General features: G+C 41.7%; 1 protein-coding gene across 1 annotated transcript; it reads right to left on the bottom strand.

Annotated features, from left to right (window-relative positions):
- Window positions 1-65: 65 nt before the first annotated feature.
- On the bottom strand, window positions 66-22383 carry tmem260 (transmembrane protein 260). The gene is made up of 16 exons (XM_077731353.1): window positions 22079-22383; window positions 19107-19138; window positions 17502-17653; window positions 9590-9767; window positions 9395-9508; window positions 9139-9318; window positions 9028-9068; window positions 7867-7953; window positions 7246-7354; window positions 6973-7145; window positions 5949-6120; window positions 5495-5634; window positions 2816-2992; window positions 1791-1844; window positions 1480-1564; window positions 66-1339 (listed from the first exon to the last, which is right to left on the bottom strand). The coding sequence occupies exons 1-16, from the start codon at window positions 22185-22187 to the stop codon at window positions 1079-1081; spliced, it is 2064 nt and encodes a 687-aa protein (XP_077587479.1). The 5' UTR covers window positions 22188-22383; the 3' UTR covers window positions 66-1078.
- Window positions 22384-22581: the final 198 nt, after the last annotated feature.

Consider the following 22581-nt stretch of genomic DNA (forward strand, 5'->3'; position numbering starts at 1 on the left):
TGCTTTGACTACTAGAGTGTTCAAAGTATAGAGGACAAAATATAAAGCAAAGTAACCATTTAACATCTGAATCAGTCATTAGTTTATTTTCTGTACTACTTATCCTGAAAAGGGTTGCAGGGGTGCTGGAGCCTATACCAGACCAGGTGGGGATACCCTGACTAGAAGTGGTCGACCAATCGCAAAATCTGGGGAGAACATGCAAACTTCACACAGTAAAGTCTGGATGTGGGATCAAACCCTCGCATTCAGAACTGTAAGGCCAACATGCTAACCACTCTTCCACCGGTGCTAGAACAGGAAACTCCTCACATCAGGGGGCGCTATTCCTGGTTACCAATAGTATTGCTGAATGGGTTTGTAACAGAAAGAACTCTGGTTGAGTTCTATGCATATTCACACGCATGCCTATTAAAAAAAAAAAAAACTGACACGTATGCGCACGCACACACTTTAAAAGGGTTTCTGGCATTGGGACATTTCCTTTAAATCCATGAGGGATTACAGGCCTCCCGTTAGGACAGAAGAGTGAGGGAGGGGGAAAAAAAACCTAATCGAATCCATTAGTTTCAAACATTTAAAAGACCATCTAAGATAGACTGATGGATGGACGGACAGGGGGATGGGTGGCAACTGCCGGGAATGAGCGGAGTAGTGCAAGTTTGTCCTAGATTAGACAGTGGCTCTAATCCCCCACACGGCTGCCCCCAAATTGGGTTTCCCTCAATCTCGTAGTCGTAATGTGGAGAGGAGGGGAAAAAAAAAAGAAGTGGCGCATCGGACGAAGCAAAAATAATCAGTACATTAAAAGCTGCAGGAGAAGAGTGACGAAGGGAGCAGATGATGGAATGATAAAGCAATCAAGTGAAAGGTCCACGGGGGCATACTTGATTGGGGTCATATGAGGCTTCCCAGAGTTGAGCTCTCTCTCTCTCTCTCTCACCAGTTTTTCTGATTTAGTCAATCTAACGTGACACTTCAGTCAAAATCTTCATAAAACATTATTGTACTTTCATTTGGAAAGTGTTCTTCAATATTGGGTCTGTTTGACACCTCCTGGTTGCCAGGTAAAAACATGTCAGGTAGCTTTCCCTAGTTTTTGACGGTGCCTCAGTTTTTCTTTCAACAGGTGGGCAACAGCCGAGCGTATGGCAGACGCCTGCAGGTCTGCAGGTTCCCTGTCTAAATAGAGGGTAAAATGTTGTATGCTGCAAGTCAGCAGGGTGTCTGGATCGTGGCCTTGGTGACCTGAGCGGAGCAGACGCTCGCAGGCCAGTGCCAGATTCTTGTCCCAGTTTATGGGGTAGCTAGAGTGGGACTCCACAAGCTCCTTATACAGCTGCAAGCAGACACAGGAACATTATTATTCGAGCAGATGCTTTTAAAATGTTAAAAACAGATTTTAAACATTTCCAGGAAGCAGCACTTTAACTTGTCCGCTTTTACAATAAAAGTATTATTTGTTGACGTCAGACTCACAGTATAAGACAGCTCAAAGAGGTCAGATTTGCCCTCTCCCTGCATCATCTCTGCCAGGTCAAATAGAAAGAAAGCTGTCTTCATCCTGAAACAAAGCGCTCAAGCTTTAGGCTAAGTGCTGGCTGGATGGATGAATGGATAACGTGCCACTTCAAGAGAATGACTTTGGGAGATGCAGTTAAAAAAAAGAGCATGCATAGACACTGGAAATGCGTCACCACGCAAGACTAGTTTATGGAGATGTTCTAGTTAGCACATTTGAGTTTCTTCAAAGTGTAACCGAATCAAAAATAAGACATGTTTGATTGTACCTGGCTTGCCACATCTCCTCGTTTGCCACACGCTCCCAGGATGCAGAGTGGAAACTGTTCCAAAATGAAGGAAAGGGAGGAGAAACATTTATCTAAAAAGCTTCAGCCAGTAACTTTAAAACGAATACTAATGTGAGCATATTGTTCCAGTAGACCAGTGTATGTTTTGCTGCATAAACTTGAAATGACTGTGCAACAATGCCAGTTTGAACATTAGATATGGAGCAGAACCATATTTGCCGCAGTATTTTTTCCACTTGAATATGGTAACCACTTGACCTCTTCTTCAAAAGAATATTTCAGCAGTGCCCCGGTGCTAATATTTGGCTGGTGGGCATCAACGGACACGCTTGTCGTGAAAGTGCGGGAAATAATGTCACAGTATTCAGCTGTGGATATCTGAGTGAATGCGGGGCTGCTGGCAACCGCAACAGAATATGTAGCTCTGACTAATTCCACTTTTGACACAGTTATTGACAAAACAGAATATGGAACTCATTATTTCCCATCTTTGCTCTCATTTCAAATGGCTGAGAGCCTAATGTCTATGCTCTGCTTCAATTCACAAAGAAAGCAGATCGCAGCTTGGAGAACAGAGCGCAGCCAAACTATAGTGAGGAGTACTGAGACAAAGTAGCAAACAGATCTGCATCTTCTGATTGAATGCATAATGTTTACTTCAATCTCTCTCCAAAAAAAAAACATAATACAACTCTATACATGGAAATGACTCTCATTCCCCTAAAAAATTCATCAGGAAGTCTTTCCTGTCACGATAAATACTTTTTGTCCAATCATATACAATAAAACATTTATTTTAAAAGAAAATGTTGATTATGATTTCCCCTAAGGGGATGCACCAAGTTTATTAATCACTACAGCCCTCTAAATAAGATTAGACTGTAATGTAGTGGCAGAATTGCTGAGATAGAATATTTTGCAATTTTATTGTTTGTGCAAATGCAATATTAGAGTCAGTTTATGGAATGTATGGTTTAGAATAACCCCCTCATTTGGTGGCTTACCTGTTGTGTGGTTCACTCCAGTTATAAAGGTTTTGAGTGCGACTCGCCCACTCTTTAGGGTGAAATTGCCTCCTTGCAGGTACCAAAGTGTCACACACACCAAAAGGCCAGCGGGAAAAGCGACGTGCCCAACTTGGGTCACCATCGGTCAGTCCAATACAGGCCAACACATCTCTCCTGCAGAAAAATAGTGACATAAACATAAGCTTTTTTCACTCCCACATCATGCAAATCACTAATTAATTCATATATGTTTCTTCTTACTAAGCATCCTCCCACATCTTATACAATGTGTACATCTGACAAAAAAAAAAATCAAGCCCTGGGGGTTAAAATCCCAGTTTGGTGTTTCCCTGCAGTGATTAGCATTTTTTTTTGCCAAGCAAGCACTGCCACCTAGTGGCATTGGTACAGTGTTCCCTCGGTCATCGCGGTTAATGGGGACTGGGACCACCCGCGATAAGTGAATTTCCGCAAAGTAGGGATTCCCCTTCAAAAATTCTTAATTTGAATTTAATCAAAAATATATATATATATTTTTTTTTTACCCCCCTGTATACAGTACATCATATAGAATACGGGTAGAGACAGTGAAATTCATGTTATAAGAAAAAAACAGTAAAATATGTTGTCTCTGCTTTGTAATTTGACCTAACTTTTCCCACTTGAAGGTACAATAAAGGACTAAGTATGATCTGGGTGTGAAAAGAGACAAAAGAACAAATACTACTGCCCAATCCTTGAGGGTGGTAGCTCAGTGGCTAAGTCATCAGTTTCCCACTTCTTTGGTCCTGGGTTCAAATCCCAGTGTAGGCAAAGATTTTCACAATATTATGCAGGTAGATGAATGAGACAAAAGTATAAGTATTACTACTTTCTCTCACAGGCTGGTGGCCCAGTGGCTAAGTCATCAGTCTGTTGCCTAAAAGGTCCTGGGTTCAAATCCCAGTGTAGGCAAAGATTTTCACAATATTATGCAGGTAGATGAATGAGACAAAAGTATAAGTATTACTACTTTCTCTCATAGGGTGGTGGCCCAGTGGCTAAGTCATCAGTCTGTTGCCTAAAAGGTCCTGGGTTCAAATCCCAGTGTAGGCAAAGATTTTCACAATATTATTCAGGTAAATGAATGAGACAAAAGTATAAGTATTACAACTTTCTTTCACAGGGTGGTGGCCCAGTGGCTAAGTCATCAGTCTGTTGCCTATGAGGTCCTGGGTTCAAATCCCAGTGCAGGCAAATATTTTCACAATATTATTCAGGTAGATGAATGAGACAAAAGTATAAGTATTACTACTTTCTCTCACAGGGTGGTGGCCCAGTGGCTAAGTCATCAGTCTGTCGCCTATGAGGTCCTGGGTTCAAATCCCAGTGCGGGCAAAGATTTTCACAATATTATTCAGGTAAATGAATGAGACAAAAGTATAAGTATTACAACTTTCTTTCACAGGGTGGTGGCCCAGTGGCTAAGTCATCAGTCTGTCGCCTATGAGGTCCTGGGTTCAAATCCCAGTGCAGGCAAAGATTTTCACAATTTAATTCAGGTAGATGAATGAGACAAAAGTATAAGTATTCCTACTTTCTCTCACAGGGTGGTGGCCCAGTGGCTAAGTCATCAGTCTGTCGCCTATGAGGTCCTGGGTTCAAATCCCAGTGCAGGCAAAGATTTTCACAATATTATTCAGTTAAAAGAATAAGTTCTAATGCCTAAGTGTTTAAGTGTTTAAGTGTATAAGTATATAAGTGTTCAGTGGTGGATGAAGCATTTTGAGTAAAAAATGACTAAGTGTTTCACCCCATTTCCTTGGATAAAACGTTTCAACACCCATGTATAAGTGGGGCACGAGTTGGTGTAGTGGGTTGCACACTCGCCTTTGCACGGAGAGAACGTGAGTTCGCTTCCCGGTGTCGGCGGTTCACTGACCAAGCAAGCGGTCGAGGGTCGGCCGAAGGCCGACCCGAGAACGCCTTTCGCACATACAGGTCCATCAAGTGTCTTCCGAACTGCCGAAGGCAGTTCGGAATATAACCTTTTGCTGAAAAGTATGACAAAGTGTTTAATAAAAATTTAAAAGTTTTTTCTTTTTTTTTCTTCTTATTCCATTTACTCACCTACATGGTTTTGGTGACCAACCAAATGACGACGGCGGGAATCGAACCCAGGTCTCCCACACGGGAGTCCAGTGTTCTAACCTCTGCGCCACCAAGTGGCTTACACTTTCCTCTGTAATCATTTCAGTGTCATGACAAGAAATCCACAGAAACAACTAAGTGAAAAGGTGTCACAACCGGGATTTGAACCAAGGTCTCCCACACGGGAGTCCAGTGAACAAACCCCTGCGCCATTCAAGTGACTACACTTTTCTTTGTAATCATTTGAGTGTCTTGACAAGAAGTCCACAGAAACAACTAAGTGAAAAAGTGTCCGACCCGGGAATTGAACCCAGGTCTCCCAGACGAGAGTCAGGTGAGTTAACCACTACACCACCAAGTGACTACAGGTTCCTTTGTCATCATTTGAGTGTCTTGAGAAGTCCACAGAACAACTAAGTGAACTTAGTGCTTATTAGATTCACCCTGTGCTTGGCGCTTGGTCAACCATTCTATTGCCTAATGAGATCACCCACTGTTCTGTAGGACCATTTCAATGGATAATTATAGCATCAGTTTGGAACTCACTGGGAGTTGTGGATCAGAAACTGCTCCAGATTGAAGGTGTTGTTCTCGTTTAAGTGGGCTGGGTCCCACTGGTGGCCTGGAAAGTTCACGCCAGTTAGGTGAGGTCCCAGCTTTCCCACATACCAACTGTAAGTCATCATCTGTACAAGTACAATGATAATAATTTTTAAAAAATTAAATAAATAAAAAAGACATCCCAAGATGAAATTCCAAATTAGAATTCACAATTTGGTTTGCCAAATAATTCAAAAACGTTTATTTTTCTGGTTACTATTAGTATTCTGGATATGGGAGTAGGGAGTAGATTAAATAGTGTACTTTATAACAGAGCTGCCTATCATCACAAATCATATTTCATAGTGAGTAGATATATATTTTAGATTATGTGACCCTTTTTCCTAGTGGCATTTAACAGCGATATATACAGTAATAAATCTCAATATTAGGCTCTAACCTCCTGGTCGACCAGGCGCACATCAGGCCGTACATCAAGACAGTAGTGTAGATAGCGTAGGGAATTTCCCGGCAGGTCTCCTCTGGTCAGAATGATGGAATCTTTTGGAAAGGAAGCTAAAAGCTCCCTGCCAAATCGCTCCACCACGCTGTTGCTGCTCTGATCACATTCCCTAAGATCACCCACAAATATGAAAGAGCAGCTCGATTTACTGGCATTAAAAGGAGAGTGAAGGGTGCATCTTCACCTTCATTCTCACTGTGCAACTGTATAAAAGAGAGTCAGCGTGTTTGCTTGTGAGTGCGCTTACAAGGTGCTCTGAGGGTAAGTTGTCAGTACCCCCGCCCCCTTCGCCTGTATGGAGCACTCTAGCTGCCTATCTGGTCGTGAGCAGACAGGTGTGATGGGTGTGACAGCGCAGGCCATGCTCGCCTCTTGATCAAAGCCGCTCAGTAATGGCTGTCTAGCACTCCTCTGCACCTCGTTTGTGTAATCTGCCTTCTCGGACAGCTAACATCTCAGGCTGAGCTCAGCGAGTGGAATCTATGTGCTAACCGTGCCTCTCTTAGCCCTTACCACGAGGTGAGTGGAGCGAAACCTGACATGTTCATACCCAGGGTCTGAAGCACTGAGTAGAACTAAATCTAGTTGACTCAGGGGAAAAAAATATGCATAGGGATTTTCAAAGAGGTATTGCGAGAGGCCTTTTTTTTTTTTTACCCCTTTTCTTTTGGATTTAACTTTTCTCTGCTCAAGTAACTTGCAACAATGGAAACGGGTTAGTTGAAACAATTCAAAGTTACTTAATCCTTGGAAAGCATTTAGAGCCACTCTCAGAGAGAGATGCCTTTTTCATGCTAGTGAAAACTAAAAACAAAAGGAGTATATTGACAAAGGAGGTTTCCGCCCATTTGCTATGGAATTTCAGCACACATAACAAATGTATTTTTAGATAGAATGTGGTGGCTTTTCCTCACAATTATAACATTCTAAAGCAAATATTTTGTATGAATGCAGTACTTGCCTGTGGTTAATGTGCACCATGTGTGCAAGTAGAGGCGTGGTAAGGATCCAGGCTGTGGTCTTCCAAACCCCCCCATGGCCAAGCTTCCGCTCTAACACACGGAAGGTCAGACTGGAGCCGAGGCCAGCCAGCACACACACTATAGCGTCACTCTGAATCCAAAAGCGCTCCACCTGTAGCAAATGGATTCCAGAAATTAGACTTCTGCTAATATTATTATAGTCACTGCAGAAATGTTCCATTATTTTCATTGAGAAAACATATTGTTCTAACCACTCCAAGTAGTAAAGGGTTACTGATGTCCAAGTTTGCCCTCCAGGCAAAAAACATTGAGTATATGAGCAGCATGGAAGATAATAGCCAGGCCATGGAGCAATGTGTTCTGGAACAGGAATAGATGAGTCGATGAATGAGAAAATAACTCATTTTTTGGTTAAATGAGAATGTGCACACAAATCAGTTTGTGAAGCAGCTCAGTTTCCTTCAAAAGCAGTAAAAACTGTGCATGGATTTTCCAATAGATTCCATGAGTGGCTAATTTCCGGCCATCCTGGCCGGACGTTTTGTCGACAAACACTTGGTCAACAGCTTAATCAGCATTACATAGGAAATAGACTGAATTATTGCTTCCTTAAATCATTGTTTTACTGGTCGATCAGCACCATGGACAGAGGTCGCAGTTTGTCTAGTTTGAACAGATGTGACCTCTGTCCATGGTGCTGATTTACCAGCTTTAATATTAAACCTCTTTTTAAAGTACATTCTTATACCACAACATTTTGAGAGTGAGCAAATCTGGCGATTCTTTTGTTTCTTGAACTGAGAGCGGTTTAATTTTCATTTCATGCAGCTGTTATACAAGCAGAAGTCGTATGACTTGCTTTTTCGTCCTACCTATCTGATGAAGAAAGGAGGAGGCCTAGTCCTGCCAGAGATACAACAGGAAGAGAAAGATCTGCCAGGCAGTGGTCCAACTGGGCCCTACAAAAAAAACACAAGCAAACCCTATGAACACAGTCTGACAAACACCAAAGACAAACTCAGTTACTCGTCCCGTGACAGAGCGCAAAAGACAGTAATTATAAAATCCTTGCTGTCCGCTATCAAAACAAACACCCTGGACTGTGCGCTCTTCCTTTCAAATGGATTGACAGACTCAAATGACAGTGTCACGCACCCCCCGCTGCTCCGTCCTCTCTTCACAGCGCTTGTCAGTCAGCGAGTGTTTTTTTTTTCAGAGCACACTGATAGTTTCCTGCCTCCTTCTTAATACCCATCTCTATTTGACAGCTTATTGAGTCTCTATATCTCCCAATGTACGCTATACGCGCAAGTGTGTGTGCTTGCGAGTAGTTGTGTCAGCTTCTCCAGTGGGTTTACGTCTCTGGAGCGACATGGCTGTCATGTTTGCCTCTCTTCCCCATTTTGAAGGTGCTCTTGTCCATCAAGCGGCAGGGGTGATGAGTGGTGCTGGGTGCTTGGCAGAAGGATGCGGGGGGTGCAGTGAAAGTGGGGGGCCATAAGACGCAGAGAACACCCCCCACATTCTATCAGAAGGAAAAATATACGGGTGAAATGACTGCAGGAATGGTAGAGAAGAGAAGGGGGGGATGGAATCAGGTGGAGTTGGGGGCTAAAGTGGAGAAATGACTTTTTTCAACAACACTGTTGGAGCGCCTATCATCACAGCTTGTCACGCTTTAAACAACCAGAGCTGAGTGCTGATTTCAAACTGCTGTTGAAACAAAATGCAGTGATTTGGCCCTTTAAGAAGGTTAAAATTTACTTTGATGGGAGAGTGTGGAGAGGAACAAAAACTCATGAAAAATAGATGAGTTGTGGGAATTTTAGAGATATGTCAGCAAACTGGTGTTGTTAAACAAGTGTGCAAGAGGGAAACCAGATTTGGAGGTAGTAAGGTTTCCCAATTCTCTGACTGGACCGCTGCTTTGCTACGTCGGCAAAAAAAACTAAACAAATCCATATAAATTTTATTTAAAAAAACTATGAAATTGCATATTTAGGTACAAAAAGAAATGAAGAAAAAAAACTCACCGAAGTAATGACGTCATGTTAACAGAGCTCTCGGTCTTTGCCTGGAAATACAAAAAGAACAAAGTTTAGTTTAGTTTGCAAAAGAAGCAAAATGGAACAAGTAACTCTTACCAGACTAAAGGTCCCATATTCAACCCTGAGAAGATGGGTTAGAAGACCTGACATGGAGGTCTGGTCACCCCAGCTCCAACGGGCTGAGTTTGCATAGGAGGATAAAGGCAGGAAGATGTAGGGCGTTAAGCCTAGTAGAAAACACAGTCCCATTGACATGAGTCTCCACAGAGAAAGCTCCTGTCAAGACAGCAAACACATTTGCAATCACATATGATATAGAAAGGGAATAAGAATCCAAGAACCTCAGGCTCACCTTGTAGGAGTAGAGTCTTTGAAAGACCCATGGGATGACTACAATTACATACAGAACCAGAGTATGCTGGTTGCACAGTCCAAGCCCACAGCAGAGCGCCCCCCACTGTGAAAACTAACAAGGACAAGCAGTGGAGTAAGATCATTGTAATGACATCTGAGCAAAAACTCTTAAAAATGTAAAAACTGTAAATACCTTTCGCCTCTCCAATGTATTCTTAGCCAAGTGAAAATTAGCAGCAGAGAGGAAGAGCAACCCAGTAAAAAGATTGTTGAGGGTGAAAACCTCTGCAACCATTGACCACTGCCAAGTCAGCCTGGAAACTGCAAATACTCCCCCAGTCAGTAGTGCCCCAGGACCAGGACCTGTCAACCTGGCAGAAAAAAAACAAATGCAGGCATTTAGCATATGAGTGCATTATATTTATCTACCAATAAAGGCAGGTTTTTTTTGTAATTTTGGTGATGGCTTAAGTCATGTGTCTTTTGAACTAAAAACATACTTTGCTTTCCTTGTGGCATTTAACCTTTGCAGCAATATTATTTGGGAAAAAAAATAATTTGGGTTTACATATAACTACACTTGAAATTATTGGCCTAATTTGTTTTTGTATGTGGTAGAATAGAGTGGTATTATATGAAAAATAATAAGATCTACATATATACTTAATGACACAATTATCTTAACTTGTCAAATATTTATTACACTTAACTTTTAATTCTTGTATTGCATATTCCAAAGTTTTTGACACACATACAAAATACCTATTTAAACCTTTCTTTTTGTGTCATTTTTCAACGACGCATTCAATCACCTCATCCTATCCTCAAAAACACACTTTATTACAATTTTGCATTCCAAACCAGACAGGCAAAACCTACAAAACGTTTTGAGAATTGGTCCAAGTGAGAATTATAAAACTCCACCTCCTCCTAGTTTAGAGAAACTAGCTGATCTCGAACAAACCGACAGGAAAAAAAAAACCCGGCCGTGATAGCACATTATTCCCAGCTTCTTAAATAATATCTATGCACAAAAGTATCGCCCTTCCTCCTCTCTTGGTAATGTCTCCATCCCCTTTGCTGTAATTGAAGCAAACTTGGCCTAATCTGTCATATGCTAAGACCCACCACTTACTAAAAAATGAGAGACAGAGGGGAAGAGAGAGAGAGAGGTGACAAATGATGGGAAGGAGGAGGGGTCGCAAAATACTGCAGTAAAATGTGTGTTAAAGGGTTGAGCCAGTGTGCCGAATGAAGGAGGAACTAAAGCAGGGGAAAAAAGTTCAAACAGAGAGAGAGGGTGTGTAAAAGAGAAATATGGGGAGCGGGTGGGGGGCAGCAGCCCAGTCCCCTGCACGCTGGCTCGGAAATATGAGCGGGCTCGACAATTAGGGAAGTCAGGCAGTATGGCCCTTTCCACCATTGTGTGTTAGTGGCTTAGAGTCCTCATCAGCCTATCAGCTAACTGACAGGCAGAGAGCTGCTCTATTCAGCGCGGCAGATACAAGCTGCAGGCCAAACGGCTGCCAGGTCCCTTATGACCCCACAATCCCTTGCCGGTGACAGCTTCAAGCTCCATAGCAAATTAGGCGCTCTCACATTACAATCGCAGAAGACAGATTCCATTAACGGTATCTGAAATTGAGTAGAGAGCAGGCCCGTTATCAGACCTGACTCATAAGCACCGCCATTAATCAGAAGGCATGATACCATTTATACATTTCCAGCTCTCTGCCTGCCGCTGTGATAGTCAGCCACAAAAGGCCTGATGAGACTTAGGCGAGGGGAACAATAGAGCTTTCTGAGGAAAGCGCGCTAAATCAGGGGGTGAGGGAGGGGAGAGGGAAAGGGGTAAAGGGGGGAAAAAACTTGCTTGCTGACTACTTCCTCTTTTTTTTCTTGGGCTTTGTTCTCCTTCACTATTTTTTTCCACTGTGTTCACTGCAAATCGGAGGGAGTTGAGGGTAGGGGGGTTTGGGGCAGAGGGTGTCTTGATGGGACGTCTAGGCACAAGTCTTCATAAGAGTCTTCCCTCACTGCCTTGCTCCAGGAATTAGTTTGAAGCCGGGAAGAAGGTGGTGGGGGCAAATAGGAAGCACTGCATGCACAAGTTTACTTCACCACTTGACAGTTAACCCAGAGCTCACACACCTAGCAGCAGGGGGGACATTTTTGGTGGGTGCAGAACAGTCAGGGGGGTCCCTGGACACAGTTATTACAACAAGTCGGTTCTGGCTCCTTAAGCCCCACCTGATAGACATACAGCACTTGTCACATATTCAGACACAGACCTTTTTCATCTTCTACTACTTTATACTCACTGGGTGGTTGATAAATCTCACTGTTAGAACTTGACAGTCCGTTGACGCCCACAGAAATGTGTACAGTACAGTTGTAAATGATCCATCTGTCTGCATGGGACCACCTGGGTCTATGTCAGCCTTTTTACAGCTTATTCTCTAGCCCAGCTACTCCCAGGGGTTACTGATAAAACAGGGCACACTCTTAAACCAGAGTGCCCGTATTTGCGGTTATCATTGCACTGTGTAGTTTGAGGATGCTGCTATGTAGAAATTCTATGGCTCAGCGACAAAGGCCTGACTGGAATGTGGCTGAAGAACAATCCAGCACATGATAAGAGCCAGAAGCCAAAACATCTGCTTTATCAAACGATAATCAATCTCTTTAAAAATAAAAGACATGAAGCTACAACGAACCAAACATAAAACTATACTAATTATCAGTTGTTGGTTTAGGTTCCAAGATGCTGAGTCACATTTGAAATCCGTCAAATATTCTAAGCATTGACCAAAAAAAAAAACAAAGATAAAAGGTAAATATATCCTCTTCAAGGACTCAAAACAGGACCTGCTTCATTTACCACCAAGCTCTTTCTATACAGTGTCTAGTCGAGATATGCCAGTACAGCAGACTCTGTGAAATAACTGCACACAAAAGCATACAGCAGCCCTGTGAACGGAACGACAATTCACAAAAGGAGCTTGTAGGGGCAGCCAACAACACGCACCACCTCAGGGAGCAGACAATAAAATACCACAAGTGCGCCATGGCAGATCAGCGCAGCACTGTTCTCTGTCCTGGAAAGGAATCACACATTCCTGAAGAGGGGAGAGAACCCATAGAGAGGGCTGCAATGGATGCTTCCAGTTGGCCTTCAATGGCACCCTCAGGCTTTCCTCGGGCCAGCAGGGTACTTAGTAGCTATTATGTTCTAGCATATTGCATTGCTTTGAACTGTAAAGACAAACTACAATTGATATCCAATTCTGCATTGAAATGTGAAAGATATTGTACAACCTGATTCTTAAAAAGCAATATCTATTTAAATTACATTATTATAGTAGACTGACTGCCCTAAAGAGATATATCTAGCAATTTCATACTTTGCTATAAAAAATATCGGACTATTTGAAATCAATTGGAGTAAATGAAACAACCTCGTAAACCAGTAAAAATGTCTATAAAGGGCTAAAAACTGTAAACTAACAAATGATGGAAAAGAAATAATCAGGCATGATTTGAGAAAAACAAAAAAATAATCCAAAATAATCCTTTTTGCCAAGAAAATGTCAGTCTCTTTCATAAGAAAACTGTTTCTCTGCCAGAAAGAACTAACCTTTATCACTAATATTCATTAGTCAATTAAAGAACAATGTTGAACAAGTCTTTTCATTGTTGCCTTTTTTCCACTGATCTTTTAAAAAAAAAAAATAGTCAAGAGCAGTTAAATATGGACGCCATAACCCAATTTAAGAGCAATTACTGAAAAACACTACCCTCGCAACCGCATCTTTAGTATTTACCAAGGATGCAGTCTTCTCCACAAGCAAGGAAGATAAATACGGGTCTCCATCTCCGCCACTCAGACACCTCTCCTCCAGGAAACCGCTTCTAGTGCTCCTAGTGCGTATAAAATTAATCACCACAATTCAACCCAAACAATGCAGCCCCTGACATGACAATTTCTCCCGCAATGCCATCTTAATCTCGGCCCAACACACAAAATTACAGGAGGAAGGGGAAGCAATTTACAAAAAAAAGAATGCATGTTTATGCAATTCACAAGCATTTTTCGAGATGTGTTTCTACTAGAGTCATTAAGCACATTGCAGTGATACATAAATGTTGCTGTGTAGATTCCATTAACTAATTCCGGCTGAACTGTAATTGCCGAGTCTGATCCGTCTGCATGCTGCGTGCCATATTAAGACTGCCTGTGGTTGAGGAATGTAATATTGACGTCCGAGACAGACGCAATCTCAGGCCCAAAGGCGAAAAGGAATATTAAACTGGTGCTGCATTCTGCTGTCTATCTGCCCTCCTCCTCCTCCTCCTCCTCCTCTTCATCCCCATCCCATAGCCCGTAATGAGGAAATAACATCTTCATTAGACATCTGTTTAACTGTATTAGAGAATGAGTCCTGAGGGAAACATTGGTCATGCTGATGGTAGTTGAAAGGAGGGCTATTGGGCCACAGTGTAACACAAAGTGGAAATGGAAATATTACCACCCATTGGGTACAAATGATGTCTTATTAAGTGTGAATTCTCCAATGCCTTTAAATGACAGAAAATGTACATCTGAACGATCACAGTAGACACAAAGCATTCTTAGCAAGACAATGCCACAGAGGATTAAGCTAAGATAAAAAGCTTTAAGTCACAAAGAAAAAGTCCTAAATATCAAGAACATGTCAGAGACTATAAAATGGTATATATGTTATAGTTCCGTTTTCACCTTTCCTACTTTGAAGACCGACTAGAAGCAAGGAAAAAAACTGATTTATAAAGATAAAATCCAAGGTTAACATAGCTGGTAGGACCTTTTCTTGGGTACTTGTCCTATATAAATTGTATTTTCCGCTGTATTTCATAATATTAAAACGAGTAGCCATGTTATTTAGTGTAGCCAGCAAGAAAAATTTCAATCCATCTGGTGCACTCCCTCTGGGAGGTTTAAAAAAGGTCAAAAAATGGTCAAAATGTGTCTCATAATATTTTTTCTTTTGCATACTGGAGAGAGCAGGGCTAGAGCGTTATCTAAGCGGAGCCAAATAGTGGCAAAAAGATAATTTCATCCAAGGAATTGAGAATGATATATTTTTTATGGCCTTTTTTTATGTAATCATCCTCAAACTAAAAATGCTGATGTCAGAGTGTTCCAGGTTGTTTTCTTACTCAGAATGTTGACAGCATGCTAACGTGTCTGCTCCTGGTTTCTTAGGATAAGCTCGGAAATGGGGCGATATCCTTCTAAAAGGTAGCAACGATACGGAGCAGCTTCAGTAGATAAACTGGGAAACGAGAGCGAGCATAGAATACAGAGCTGTCTGGATTATCCCGTTATAAAAGGTGCATTCCTCTCTGGAGTCTCACAGTTGAGGCCCGTAACATTTTAAAGACCAAGTGTTTTTCCTCAGAGAACCTAAGAATACAATTGATAGTAACTATCATTATGTATTCCATCCTCAAAGGCTTGTCAGGCCGAGGGATGCAAACACACCAAGACATACAGTTTGGCCATCAAAACGCATGATCAAGGCAAAAGAGGGAAGTAGAATTGACAAATCAAAGGGAAGTGTTACATTTCTTCATTTGGCCGAGCAAACTGCTTTCAAAAAACCTATGAACGTACATTCTCCATATTAAACGCCACAATTCAGCCGAATAATTTAATTTGATACTTCAAAGGTTTGGATATATTTCAGAAAAATTTGCCAGTCCAAGAATACTCTGTGACAAAATACAGTTATAGATATGTAAAGACAATTTTCATGTGAGGGCACAAAATGAGGGATGGTATTTTTGTTAAATGTGGTTTTGCAGGTATAACTTGAGGAATACAGATGGTTTTAAAACCTAAAACCTAAATTCTACACAAATAAAACAATCATTGAAAAAGGGTGAACATATATCCATCCACTGGTTAGTTTTGTTATTTTATCAGACAACCCCTTCCAATATAGGCCATCACGTTGCTATGCTTTCTGGAAAATAAACCCATACTAGGCCCTGAAAAGATAACAAAACCCTTTTTTTTATTTTAAACCATAGATTACATTATGTTCACTCTTAACAGCTTATGTGATGTGACTGTTTGCTTTGGCTGAAGTCCTTGCTACCCATCAAGCGCTAGTTGAGGGAGAGTGGTGTGGGATGTTTTTATAATGACTTTTTACTTTGACATAATCCTAAATTGAATCTAAATCCCCAGAGATTACAAACAGGGCTATAGTTAACATGCACACTGTGAGCCAAAATGCTCCCAGACAGCATGGGTATTTCTGGCCTGGAAGTACCACCACTCAATGTCTGGCCAAGAGCTACTTCCAGTCATCCAACTGAATAGTAACTCATCAATGGCATTAAGGCTGTGGGGGCCAATGGAAAAACACAAGCCTAAGCAGCTCATGTGGAGAATGGAGTCTAAAAGCATGCTGGCCCCTATGAAGCACATCCTCGTCAACTTTTGTACTTTTGTCTAAAGGCCTTGACTCTTCAGTTCATTAAAACAAAAGAACTAAAGAAAAAAAAATACAGATCTGCTGCATAGTACAAGAAGGCAGCAATTGCTAAATAGACATACATAGGAAAAAGACACAATTCCTATTGTGTTGCTTTTGAAATGTTTAGCAAGTGAGCAAAAGCAAAAAGAGGAAAGCACAAATCCACGCTGCAATACTAAATACTAAGTTTAAAAAGTAAAAAGATAGACTGAAATTAAATGGTACCAGCCTAAAATCAAATGGGAATCAAATTCTGTACATTAGAAATCCAACTATGCAACCATCCATGACAAAGTTGTGATTCATACACTGGTTTAACTTATTGTCATGCTATATTTGTACATTTATTAATCTACTAAAATATATATTTCTTGCTAATTGGATGTACAATCAATCATCAAATTAACAATTTAGTGAATTGTAGATAGAAGCTTTTAGTATTTGCTTCATACTTTTAAATGTTTTTAAACAGCGTAAATGACAGTTTGTCTTAAGAAATTTTGGCAACATATACGGAGCAGTTTCCTACTTTGGTCTTGGCAAAATTACATCAAAATTTACATTGAAAAATATAAATAAATAAATAAAAACATCTATAAAATTAACCTCAACTCAGAGGAGAAATATGAATAAATAAAATTGTTTTGGATTTTAAAAAATCAATACAAATACTTGGGAAGCGATACCACTTTCACGTATCCCTAGTAGTATTCGTAGCCTGCTTTGAGAATTCCTGCCTAGGTGAACTCTGGGACCAAAAACTGTCATCATTTGTAGGTGAAATGCTGGTCGTAAGAGAGGAGAGGACAGCGTTTGTGATCATGTTCCTTTTACCCAGGAGGCAAGAAGCGCTAGATTAGAAATCGTGCCATGTCAGGATTGGGTGCGTGCTGGGCAACACGGGGGGCGCAGAAATACGGAGATGTGGTGGTGTGCGAGTTGGAGGGCATGATAATTGTCATATACATACACACACACACACATGCACACTAAGTCACGACGGGTGGCTGATGGGTAAACAGGCTGGGCAGGGGGAGGGCAGTGTGAGCTGTGCTCCTGAATGCTGAACAGAGGATTAGGGACACCACCACCAAGCTGTCAGGACCCCAAAAAATGCGAGTCCTCACAAAGCATCCAGATACAAAATGTCCCTTGAAGAATGTCAATTCTTTCTGCCCTCCCTCCAATTTTTTTTGTTTCCTCTAATCAATTTTCTGTATGGATATTTGTTCAAAAAATTGCTTTTCAGACTACTGAAAAAGAAAGTCAGTCACTTCACATACTGAAATATTTCATTGTTAAATCTTCATGGTGCTAATAACTGTTTGCAAGCATAAACATTATACCAGTTCTAAAAAAAATAATGACAATTATTTCATTCATTTTCAGATCCTCACAAGGGTCGCGGGGGTGCTGGAGCTTATCCTAACCAACTATGAGCACCAGGCTAGGGCCACCTTTAACTGGTGACTAGCCAATTAAAAGGATAATTAAAATATATGCAAATATATAAATTAAATTTAAGAAGTTTTTAATATGCCAATTTTTCTGTCTGCTATCTATCTATACAAAGCTTACCTGCATACAGTCATGCAGAGGGTGCCACATGCCGCTGCCCCCAGAATGCTGCTCATTAGGTTGATACTGTGGGCTGGTGAGAGTGTGGGCAAAAGACACATAGCCAGACGGGATAGAAGAGTGAAAAGTGGATATCCGGGAGGGTGGGCAACCTAGGGATAGAACCATAAGCATTAGAAATGACATTCAATCATGTGAGGACTTATTAAGTACGATTAAGTGGAGTAAGGGTGACAATATGTTTTGACTGGTGAAACATTTTTTACATTTTTGATGCATTACCATTATCACCAGCTGCATTATTGTTACCAGTGTAAAAAAATATGGGTATCAGACTGATAAACATAAAAAAAATCGGATTGGACAGGGACATGCTTATATTGTTAAATCACCCTGTCAATAAGAAAGTCAAGCAATTTTGTTGGTATGGTAGTGAATGCAACCCAGTAGCGAGTCGACCTGACTGAGAGTTGCTAAATAGCAGTTGCCGAATGACCTTTGTGTATGCGAGTGGTTGGAGTGGGATCAATTGCGGTACTGACAATTAATGACGACAAAGGCATTTTCTTCCGTGCTTTTGACTTGTCCTTCTTTGACATCTTCCCAAGGACGGCGCAGCTCCCGAGAGCATGCAACATAACACGTGATCATGGCTCGCCCCAACTCCCAAAACCACCTCGGAGTCACAGTCATTCTCGTCTGGGGGAATCTCGGCAATCACAGCAATTAGTCGCTAAGTCTCTTTCGCCCAGATAAGGACTCAGTCATTAAAGACAGAATCATTTCCTGCCGCTGATATCATGAGTCACACAGACCGAAAGAAAGAAAGAAAGGGCATTGCTTCAAATGACGACATCGCAGAAAGGTGAATTTGATTACTTTGCTAGTCAATGACAAAGCATCGTACAATACTATAAAACCACACCACAACACTTGGGTGGGCTTCGGAATTGAAATGCGGTAGTCAGGAAAAATAGCGAGAGACAAAGAGGAACTTTATAAGAGTGAACTTGAGTATGAAAGAATGACATGAGAGGGTAGATTAAAGTGCTGAGGCACAAAAAAAATCTGAGGTTGAAAAGGGAAGAGCTCTTGGGATAAAAATGGGCCGTCTGGGACACGGGGGTGGCCTGCGAGGCCTTTGGGAGGCCCGCCAGGCAGCCGGGCAGGCCACACGGACTGCAGCCCTAACGGCAGGATTACTGGCATAGTGACACCGACACAGCCTCCCTAAAAGGATCACAGCGGCGTAATAAACTTTATTAAATAATAAAACTTATTATAACTGTTAACCCGATTTAGTTCATTCTTTGCGGCTTACACACACAAAAAAAGAGGAGTGGATATAATAAGCCTTATACCGTACATAAGGCAAAGCCTACAAAAGCCATCGCCTTACTATTGACTTTAATTGGATTTGAAAAACGGGTTGCAAATTATAGCATTCTCTACTCACAACTTAGTAAAATAAGTGTAAAGAAAAGAAGGGGGAAACCTGTGGACTGAAACTGAATTAATCTGCTTTCTGTCCATGCTTAATTAAACTTGCTTAATGCTTCTAAGAGTTAATGAGTGAATTGATTAAACAATAGAGCTAATACTCACCCCCAGCTCACAGGCAGTGGTGATCAGCTCTCCTGTGGAAGAGAATGGGGGAGGAAATTAATGTAAACCCAATAATTATTATTAAGAGACAAGTCTGCTCCCAAAGTTTTCCCAAATCAAATACTTGCACTGGGGTTTTGCATTAATTTGCTGGGATCAAAACCTGCAAATCTTCCCAGTGTGACATTTCCTAAGCGGCACGCTCATTCTCTTCAGTGCTTGCCTCTCCCCTGATGCCTCCCCTCCCTTACCCTAGCACACACACACACACACACACACACACACACACACGTTCATATGAGACACCCTCTCCAATGCACTGTCACACTAAGACACACATATGCTGATCTGAGAAGAATGCTCCCAGTCCTATCCTCCCCGTGCATCACGGTATTTCTTCTGCCACTCTCCATGCGTCTCTGCCAGTGTCTCAGTGTCGCCTTCAGTCCGTTGGGCACAAACAGGAAAAAAAAAAGGCGACACCGCTGACAGTCACAGAATGAGGTAAGCTGCAAAAATAAGAACCGGCTGCACAATTTCATGACAAGCTCTGTGTGAGGCACAACGCAGAATGAAAGGAGCCACCCCCCTACTTCTAAAAAGCTATTTGAGCAAGCTTTAATGTAACTGGGCACAAACCCATTTGTGCCAGAATACACCCACAGCGTTTCAAATTATGCTGATTTTTCACCCAATGTTTACATCTCCCACTCATGAAAATTGAAATTTGGTTCAGATTAGCAAACACTGATAAATGTTTGGGTTCAAGACAACGCCCTCTACTGCCACCAGGGAGAAAGTCCTGCCTCTGCACCATTAAACTATGTCCTCATGTTCTGCAAGACCAACCAATGAAAGACAAGCAAATGTGCTTACACATAGTAACATTTCTAGAGACAAACTGATGTAAAACCAAACCAAAAAATTGTTACAGGAAAAAAATAAAAAAAACTACTCACCCTATGCAAAGGGTTGGTTCGCAGGCTGCATTTACGTCAACTAAATTTGGCCCCGAGCCGCTACTTTGACACCTGTAGCCTATGCAAAGGAATTCATTTTGGCTTATATATCTCACTACAACTATGGTTCTATGGATGTCATGATGCACATTTATTCTGCTCCAGCGAGGATTCATGTATGGGTGTACGTATCATACAAAACAACAACAACAACAATTGAGATAAGCAGTCCAAGATCCATTGACCTCGCATTTTTTGACAGAAGAACTATGTAAATCTGGGGGACGACATTTTCTTTAAAAAAAGAAAAGACAATAATTTGAACATAAAAATATCAAACAAAATCATGGGGGAAAAGGTAGATGGCACACTAAAGAGCACTCACACCTTGCAAGCTTTAACAGTGATTTAATGCCTACATTTATTGCCACACGAGGATCCCAAACTCTTATCAGTCTAATAGAGCGTGAAGTCAGAACTCCTCCACCTGCACGGCTTAAACACTTTCACAGCTCCATTTCAACCGGAATGGGAGCCAACACTTGCCACAGCTTCCACATTTTCCTGTCCTTCGTCAGCTTCTCATTTTCTCTGATCGGTGGCACACTTTTCCACAATTCAACATAAATCAAGCTAAGTGAGAAAAAGCATCTCTCACAGTGAGGCAGTTCTGCCACCCGACGCCAAACAAGGGACGGTGCCGACTCAACGGGGGAGCGACGTGGTTGCCAAGCGTCTTTGTGAAAGTGGCGCATGGGCATCCCACACCGGTCTTCCCGTAATCCGCACCATTTCCACACTCCACATTCCGAGACAACAGTGTGCCCGTGGGTCTGTGCTCAAACTTCTCCAGGGCACAGCACACCTAAAGAGATTAGGACATGGAAACGGAGACCTGGGGAATTCAGCTGGCACTATCAGAGCGGGCATCCTGCACCGTCCCTAAACACTGTGGAGAACGGCCTGGCCATTTTTTTCTCAAAGCGTCCCCCAGCCCCCCTTTTTTTACCATCCTTATTCATGAGAGCAGGCAGGCAGGCTACTCGGTGCCCGTTCCTCTTCGTCCCACATTCGCATCTGGCTCGGGTCCTCATACGTTTGCCATGTGCAAATGTGTGTTTCTTTCCGCAACTTGTGCGCCAGACCGCTGCTCAGCTAACAAGCAGAAAAGACTTCATTTGGCCACTTTACAAGTCTGGAACTTCACTATCTCAACCAAACATTCTCTGCTAATGTGGCAAGGTATTCTCTCTCGCAAACTCCATTACAGAAAATGCTGTCAGGCACATTGGCCTCCAGTGTTGGAAGAAATGAGAAGCAGTTTACATACTCACTCTATGCCGGCCTTCTTCAGTTAAAATTAATTGCATGTCTGTCAGTGGCAGTGAATGAGTTAAGAAGAAAAAAGCAACAAGATAATTAAAAAAATGAGAAAAATAGATGAATGTCTTATAGTTATGCATATATTTATGTTAGTAACAAATAAAAATGATCATTCATTCTTTTTCTGATCCGCTTTATCCTCACTAAGGTTGCGGGGGTGCTGGAGCCTATCCTAGCTGACTTGGGGGCACTATGAATTGGTGACCAGGCGATCACAGGATACAAGGAGATGGATAACCATTCACACTCACACCTAGGGGCAATTTTGAGTGTCCAATCAGCCTACTATGCGTGTCTTTGGAATGTGGGAGGAAACCAGAGTAGGATTGGAATTTTCTTAATTAAAATTGGAGCTAAAAAAATGTTTGGAGATGCTTTTTTTCTTCAATAGATGTCCGTGGTATCAACTGGGGACTCAAAAAATATGTGATCGGGACATGACAAGTCATAACTATACACATCACTATTAATATATTTAGGGTTTCCACCACGTGTATGTTAACCAGCTGTATATATACAGCGCTTACTGTACTACAGGTGTGAAGACCCAATATCATAACATACCCACGTGGCTGACTTGATGCAAGGGAACTTGATTAGATCGCCGATTACGCTCATTTTTACACCAACCTGAATCTCCACCGGGGACTGTCTTCTGCACACGCGGCACATAAAGAGCGAGAACACAGGCGATTGTAGCCCCGGTCAACATCCAGCTTGTCTTCTGTTCTGTCGCCATTGTTTACAAAGGATCAAACTGACAGATTTAGATGGTGAGACAATTACAGAGCCATGCTAGTTCTGCGGAAAAGTAAAACAATACAACTTAAAATCAGCCGCCCTAAATCCATAATGCGATCTTCATAAAATAGAGACGCAACATTTAAAGAACGCGCCTCGTCGTTGAACTGATTTGAAATTCATTTCCTGGTACGTCTCCACCGCCATTGAATAAATCTCGCGAGACTGTCGTGCATATATATATATATTTTTTGTCTCGTGGACTTATTTTATTAAGCAATTAATTTTGCAATGCAAAACAAGGATCAACATGATGAGATAACATACATACCCTTTCAAATTTGTAAGATGTTCATGATTTGCAAACACAAGTGTATATAATATTATTTGTT

Source organism: Stigmatopora nigra, chromosome 13, assembly GCF_051989575.1.
Source record: "Stigmatopora nigra isolate UIUO_SnigA chromosome 13, RoL_Snig_1.1, whole genome shotgun sequence".
Classification (NCBI taxonomy): domain Eukaryota; kingdom Metazoa; phylum Chordata; class Actinopteri; order Syngnathiformes; family Syngnathidae; genus Stigmatopora; species Stigmatopora nigra.

What these genes read in the sequence shown, in the direction of transcription:
- tmem260 (XM_077731353.1), bottom strand. Translation starts at nt 22,187, where the DNA reads ATGGCGACAGAACAGAAGACAAGCTGGATGTTGACCGGGGCTACAATC. An exon ending in AAAGACTCTACTCCTACAAG is followed by an intron (nt 9,319 to 9,394) that starts GTGAGCCTGAGG and finishes CTGTCTTGACAG; the next exon opens with GAGCTTTCTCTGTGGAGACT. An exon ending in AATATGGGACCTTTAGTCTG is followed by an intron (nt 9,069 to 9,138) that starts GTAAGAGTTACT and finishes TTGTATTTCCAG; the next exon opens with GCAAAGACCGAGAGCTCTGT.